The sequence below is a fragment of the Benincasa hispida genome, chromosome 12, assembly GCF_027475165.1.
Source record: "Benincasa hispida cultivar pf3 chromosome 12, pf3_genome.v1.1, whole genome shotgun sequence".
Lineage (NCBI taxonomy): Eukaryota > Viridiplantae > Streptophyta > Magnoliopsida > Cucurbitales > Cucurbitaceae > Benincasa > Benincasa hispida.
The window spans coordinates 28746035-28753173 of NC_143489.1; the positions used below are offsets into that span (position 1 = coordinate 28746035).

The following is a 7139-nucleotide window of genomic DNA, read 5'->3' on the forward strand; positions in this document are numbered from 1 at the left end:
AAAACTCTTGTGGTGGTGTCTTTTTTCATTGAGAGGTTCGAGTTTATTCATAACCAAAGGAGAGGAAAACGTAAAGAAGAGGAATCTTCAACAGTGAGTTCTATTCGTCCCTTTCTTCCTCATTAGAAGCATACTTAGGTTTATTGAATGTCTATCCTATGTTTGTATGTTATAAAATTGATTTTCAAATTGCATGGCGATCACATGCTTTTGCAGGAATCCGATTCCCTTCAATGATAATGTTGCTCTTCATATTGCATCTAACCTGATGTTCCATGAGCGTATGAAACACATTGAGTTAGACTGTCATTTTATTCGTGAGAAGGTTGTGAATGGCATTGTCAACCTTCTTCCAGCTCGAACTCAACAACAACTTGTTGATATGTTCACAAAGGCGCTTTGCTTTAAAGTTTTTCTTTCTTTGTTATCCAAGATGATTGTGATTGATATTCACTTTCCATCTTAAGGCGGAGTATTAAGGATATATTTGTAATTTTTGTTTCTCTTTTTTTGACTTCTTCCTCCATTTTTTGGTCGAGGAGTATAAAGGGGACAACCATCTAGTTCCATTTTCTTTGCTTTGATTGGTTGAGTAATTTGTTTCAATCAAGGGATAAAAATAAAAGAGGAATAAGAATATGTAGGTTCGATTTAAGTTTTTTTGAAAAAATGTCAAAATTGAAAAATAATAAGATTTTTGGCTTATTACATGTAGATCACGTATGTGATATTTTAGAATTCCTATTTTGTCCTTAATGGGGTGGCTGGTTTTGTGGTTTTTGTTCTTATAAATACACTATAATTGTTGAAGTTGGAGTAAGAATGTAGTTACAGATACCGTGTAATTGTTGAGGTTTCTGTTATCAAATTGTAGGCATTCAATAAAATAACAATAAATAGTTCCTTCTTGATTTTTCTTGCTAAATTTGAATTTGAAATTTATTTTATATTAATTAGATTCTAAATAACTACTTTTTGTAATAATGATTTACTTGCTTACTGATTTTTCTCCAACATATAAATTTAACTTCTAATATGTGCTTGATTTGTTCAAACTAATTTTTAATTGAACATATGTTGTAAATGTTTGTTACCACACATTTGATTCTATCTAAATATTTTTTTTCATTATTTTCTACATATTCTTGTCAGGGTATTTTTTTTTTCATATTTTTGAAAATTTCAATTTGTTACTAGTCGAATTTTATACCTATTTTTATCATATTTAGATCAATTTAAATCTTTCAGTGTTATATATATATATATACACACACATAGGTTTTGCTATTTGTCCTGACACCCCAAATAAAAATAAAATTGACCCAACTATCAATCGTAATCTTGCCAATCAAAGTCCAACCCAACTAGATAAACATTATAAAGTTGACCCAGAATTAAAATTATATTAAAAAAAAAAAGTCTAGTTTTATAGTCCCTTGACCTTATTTTCATTTAATTCCTATGTACAGAACTTTACTATTTTACTTTGGTGGGAAAAAAATAGGGGAAAATAAAGTAAAAGAAAATTTGAACCAATAATTGTATTAGAAAGTTATTAAGCATAAATTGAGTTTAATTTTAATTTAGCCCACAAATTATAAAATATTATAATTTTATCTTTCAAGTTTGAGTTTTTGTTCAATTTAATCCTTAAATTTCAAATTTTATATGTAATTTAAATTAAAATTGCAGTCTATATATGAATGATAATAAAAAAATATAAATAAATATAAAAACAATGTAACCCTTTTTATAATAGAAAACAATGTAACTTAAATTTTATATAACAATTACTATACCAATTACAAATATGTTCTTAAAAAGAATACAAAATACGAAATGTATGAAATAAAAAGAACTTGTTTTCTTTTTTATTGAGTGGGTTCCATTTTGTCACCTCAAAAGTCCAAAATAGAAACATAAATTCACTTAAAGATCCTGTTTGATAATCATCTTATTTTTTATTTTTAAAATTAAGTTTATAAACACTACTATCATCTTTAAATTTTTGTATTTGTTATCTACTTTGCATGAATGGTTAAAAAATCAAGTCAAATTTTGATAACTAAAAAAAGTTTCAAAAAATTGTTTTATTTTTGGAATTTGATTAAGCTTCGATCATTGCACAAGAAATATACAAATCACGGTAAAAAAAAATGTGGATGATATGGTACAGATTTAATAGTTACCAAATAAAATCTAAATAAGTAATTTTCCTCTCAAAACTCAGCCTCAACATTGAACTTAATAGAAAAGAAGAAAAATAGAAACATAAATTCACAAAAATAATTAATTTAATAAATAAAACTCCAAGTGCAATATCTACTTTAAAAGTCAAAAACTCCAAACAATAAGTTTAAATAAATTTCAATTTATAATTAACAAATAATTTCTTTGTAGAGCGAGAGTAATTTCCACGATCTTCCCCCAAAACTGGAATTTTTTTTTAACGAAATATTTTGGAAAAAATAACCAAAAAAACAAAAAACTCCGCCTACCCAAACAAGAATATAGAGAAATATTGGGGATTAAAATATAATTTCTTTAAAAAAAGAATGCAGTGATGCCGGTAATTGAAAATCTTAGAGAGAAGAATTTGACCGAAGTTTGACCGGAGCTGGGCGAATCGAGCATTTATGGAAAAATATTCCGGCCAAAGATTTTCTAATATTTTCCTAAATTATATCTCACCCTAACGGTAACAATCTGAATTGTAAAAGGAAATGAAACCAAATTAGGAATTAATTTCCTATTAAGTTTTGGTTTCCGGAGATAAATCTGAGATTGAACTCCGATTGAGTAATTCTACTCCCATAACTAAACATCCATTAAGCATCTCCCGCCGGTTTAATTTCAAGCTTTCCGTGTTTTTAAGAGAAATAACAATGGGAATGGGTCCAGCGATTGAAGCCTTCAGAATGGGTTTTGATCTTCCTGATTTAGACAATATTTACATTCCTCGAAAAAGAAGGGGATCTTCCGGCGCCGGAAAAAAACAACCCGAGACTGAATCCGAACTCCCCCTGACTATGTTGGAGGCTGCGACAATACTAATAGAGATGACAAACTCTGTTTCTGATGTTAACCCTGAAAAAATTAGCAACACCCACAAAAGGAAGAATCCTCTGACGCCAAAGACTGCAACTAAGAAACAGAGGAAGAAGAAGGCAAAACAGAGCAAGTATCCATCGATTCCTGAGATGCCGGAAGCATTGAGAGATCGGATCGTGGAGATGGGTGGGTATGAAATTAGGCTGGTGATTCAGAAACAACTTGAAGACACTGATTTAAGCAAAAACCATGGCCGTTTGTCCATGCCGATAAAGAAACTGTTGTTTGATTTTACAACAGAGGAGGAGAGGAAGCTCTTGAGCGAAGTGGAAAACCAAAACAAGAAGGGGATAAACACGGTGATTATAGATGATGTTGAAGAAAGAATGATTTGTTTGAAGAAGTGGAAGATTGGAAGTGGAGATGTGTACTGTTTGACGACACAATGGAATTCGTTGGTGGAGGAAACGGGATTAAAAGTTGGACAACATATTCAAATTTGGAGCTTTAGAAAAGATGATGAAAACGAAGCTTATCATGTTTGCTTCGCTATGGTTAAGTTAGCACCTTGCTAATTTAGCGTTTATAAGTGAAGAGAATGGAGAGTGGTGTTGTGTTGGTTTAATAGAAAATAAAAAGAAGAGCAAAATTAGGGTTCTGGATGGAAGAAGGTCAGAGATTTTGATGTTCTAGAGTTTTAGAGCTTTTAGAGAATGCAATTAAGGCCCATCGGGCCAACTTTGTAGTTGTCCAAATGCGCCTTTTTTGTATTTGAGCATGTATACAAGGGGGAATTTGGTGTAGATGGCTAAAATTTCCATGTATTTTTTAAATATTATAATCAAATTCATTTTAGAACAATATAGCTAATCACGTGCATACAAGATTCTGAGCTTTTATTTCTTCAAATGACTAACTCCAGCATTTTCAATTAATGCAATCGCACGATGAAATATGGAGAGCATAGGAAGAAAAAAAAAAAAAAAACCAATTCGATCATCAAGAATAGAAACACTTTTCAATGATAATCAAATGCAACAATTCTAAAAGAAAATTATTATTCTATCTTTAAAAATTGTGACCAAGAAAAGAAACAAAATTTCCATTTGGAAATAATAAATTGTGACTCAAGCAAGGAAAATATGTGACAAAATAAATATTTCTAGATAAGGAAAGAAAATATGCTGCGGGAAATAATATTGTATATGACTCAACAAATCTTTAACAAACTTTCCCAAACTTTCCCTTTGATTCATAAATCTATCTTATTTTCTACGCATGGATTATTGTTTAATATTCTTATGAAATATTTGAGTGACAAACTAACTATATCCCTCTAGTCTTTGTTGACATTTTTTTTCCAATCACGGGATAAAATAAAAATAAAATCGACTCAAAAGCCTAATCTTGCTAATCCAAGCATAACCCAACATTATAAAGTCAACCCCAAAATTAAAAATAATAATAAGAAGAAGAAATTAAAAAGAAGCGTGGCCTAGTTTTTCAGTCCCTGTGACCTCTCTTCATTTAACCCAAAAATGTACAAAATTAGCGTATAATTGGTGATTATTAATATACTCGATATCACAGCAGTCATCGGCAATATTTCCCCACACCCAAGATACCAGTAATTGAACTTTAATATTTTACTTTATTGGAAAAAAATACAGTAAAGAAAATCTGGATCAATGCAAGCCATTTGGGAAAGATATCTTTTTATTTTGGATTTGATTTTAATTCAATACCTAAGTTTTCAAATACTAAAATTTTACTTTTAAATTTAGGTTTTGTTTCAATTTAGTTTCAGATTTCAAGTTCTACTCTTTAGACTCAATTTTTCACTAAATGCTTATTTCAATTTTGGCATTTAAATCTTTAGTATTAATGTCTATTAATCAATTTAGAACTCTGTATTGTACGAAAATGCAAGCTACCCAAAATCTCTGAGAACAAAAAAATATTTTCTGAAATTATTATAATTATTATTTACTTCATACTTCCTTATTAAGCTTTAATTAAAGAAAAACCGATAAGAATGCAAATTGAAGCCACTCAAAAACTGCCCTACCTATCTAAATATCCTCGAAAGATCAACAAGAAAACAACCCTATTTTCGCAATCATTATTTAAAAAAAAAAAAAGAAAAGAAAAAAGTCCTACAAAATTGCCTTAGCCATCAATAAAATTCTCTCTCCATTCCTTCACACCATCAAGAAAAATGCTGACTAAAAGATTAGGAATTTCCATTAAGATTAATCGAAATGGAAAACAAACCATTAATTGATCATATCCTTCATTCTAGCATTCAATAAGAAGCTACAACATGAAAGAACCCTAACTCAAAAGTACCAGAATGGAGTTCTAGCAAAAGCATAATCTCTGTTGAATTAAATCGATCAATCATGTAAAGTTCCCAAAATGTCTTCATCTCTAAACAAATGGAACCTGCAGATGAACCACGAAAGAAATCAAACCAAAATCATGAAAAATAATATTTACATCCTACTTTAGTATTAGCCTAATAAGAATTTGAGAAAGATTCAGCAAAGGTTTTGGGAAGAATCGGCAATTTCTAAAATCATTGATCTCAAATTCACCCCTAGTCCTGAATCTTCTAATCTCGTTTATTTCTCTCTAATTTTTTCAAAAATATTAAGTTTGATCCTGGAGTTCCAAATATTCAGTTCTACCCAAATTAATTTTAGTCCTCCATTGTTCTTAATCAGTTCAGAGGAAACATTAATAATGAGATAATGACAATGAAATAAGGAGGCAAATATAATTAGCAGGAAGATTTGAATCAAAGACGGTCATTTCTGCAAACAAAGCAAGAAATGAAACTAATACTGTTTAGAAACATACTCTTTGTCCCCGAGCTTCACCGGCGTGCCTCCATATTCAGGCAAAAGAACGGTATCACCTTCTTTCACACAGACTGGAATCAGATTCCCGCTATTATCCCGTGCACCAGGACCCACCGCAATCACCTTGCCGGAGTTCAACTAAGGGAACAAATGCCAATAGAAACCAAATCAAAACGAAGAAACGGAAATTGAAAAGGAATAACAGAGAGAATGAATGGTACATTGCAGAGATACCTTGGTGGAGCTCTCGGGGAGAAGAATACCGGCAGAAGTTTTGGAAGGAGGAAGAATTTTCTCAATCAGGACACGATTGAGGGATGGAATTAAGCGCTTCGCCATTAGAGTGTGCTCGAAGAATTAGGGTTTTTGAGCTCAGGTGCGAGGAAGAAGATGGAGAGTGTGGCTGCTTTAACAGAAAAGAAAAAGAGATGCAAATATGGGGTTCTGGATGAGAGTAGAAGGTTCTAGGACACGAGGGTTTAGAGATTTTGATGTTGGTAGGGTTTTAGAGCTTTTGGAGAAGCCAGTTAAAGGCCCATTGGGCCACATTTGTAGTTGTCCAAATGGGCCCGTTTGTGTATGTAACTGAATTAAAGATGTCCATTTTCTTCGGAGATGGACCCGTGAGAACCCGCCCCTGCAAAATAATTCCCTCCAAGCTAGACAATTTGCATTCTCCGTCGCTCCATTTACTTTTTCTTTTTTAATTTATTATAATAAGTTATTGTTATGTCATTATTATTATATATATTATATTTAAATTTTAGCAAATGTATAGAAAATAGAAAGGTAAGAGAAAGGAAGCCGAAAAATTAATTTTCACCCTCTTGTATTTTCTGTATTGTTGTACCATTGATGATATCAATACAATAGTTTTAAATAGCCGTTTGAGAGAAATAATAAAGAATAAATGGAATGATTTGAATACAAGTGTGCGTTTTTTTATTGGTTTGAGTAAATATTCCTTCTAACAAATTTTTCTTCTAGAAGGGAGGTGACATGTCCTGTGTATGCTGAATTGGAGAAGCTTTTTGTGTATGTGTACTGCTGATTGGGCTGCTGACATGGATTTCTCTAACATCCCCCCTCAAACGAGAGGGTACATCAAGTATGCCAAGTTTGGAACGAAGAGACTGGAAGTGAGAGTGTGTAAGCGGTTTTGTGAGGCAGTCGACAAGTTAACTGGCTGAAGGGATATACCGAACTTCCAAGGCTCCATGAAGA

General features: G+C 31.6%; 2 protein-coding genes across 2 annotated transcripts; one reads left to right on the forward strand and one right to left on the reverse strand.

Moving 5' to 3' along the window:
• Positions 1–2517: 2517 nt before the first annotated feature.
• LOC120092882 (B3 domain-containing protein At2g31420-like) lies at positions 2518–3658 on the forward strand. Its single transcript, XM_039051125.2, has one exon. The coding sequence runs from the start codon at positions 2886–2888 to the stop codon at positions 3624–3626; it is 741 nt and encodes a 246-aa protein (XP_038907053.1). The 5' UTR covers positions 2518–2885; the 3' UTR covers positions 3627–3658.
• A 1615-nt stretch (positions 3659–5273) lies between these two features.
• Positions 5274–6400, reverse strand: LOC120092884 (10 kDa chaperonin, mitochondrial-like). Its single transcript, XM_039051126.2, has 3 exons — positions 6150–6400; positions 5914–6053; positions 5274–5496 (listed from the first exon to the last, which is right to left on the reverse strand). Exons 1-3 carry the CDS (start codon positions 6252–6254, stop codon positions 5448–5450), a joined length of 294 nt encoding a protein of 97 aa, XP_038907054.1. The 5' UTR covers positions 6255–6400; the 3' UTR covers positions 5274–5447.
• Between the last annotated feature and the right edge of the window lie 739 nt (positions 6401–7139).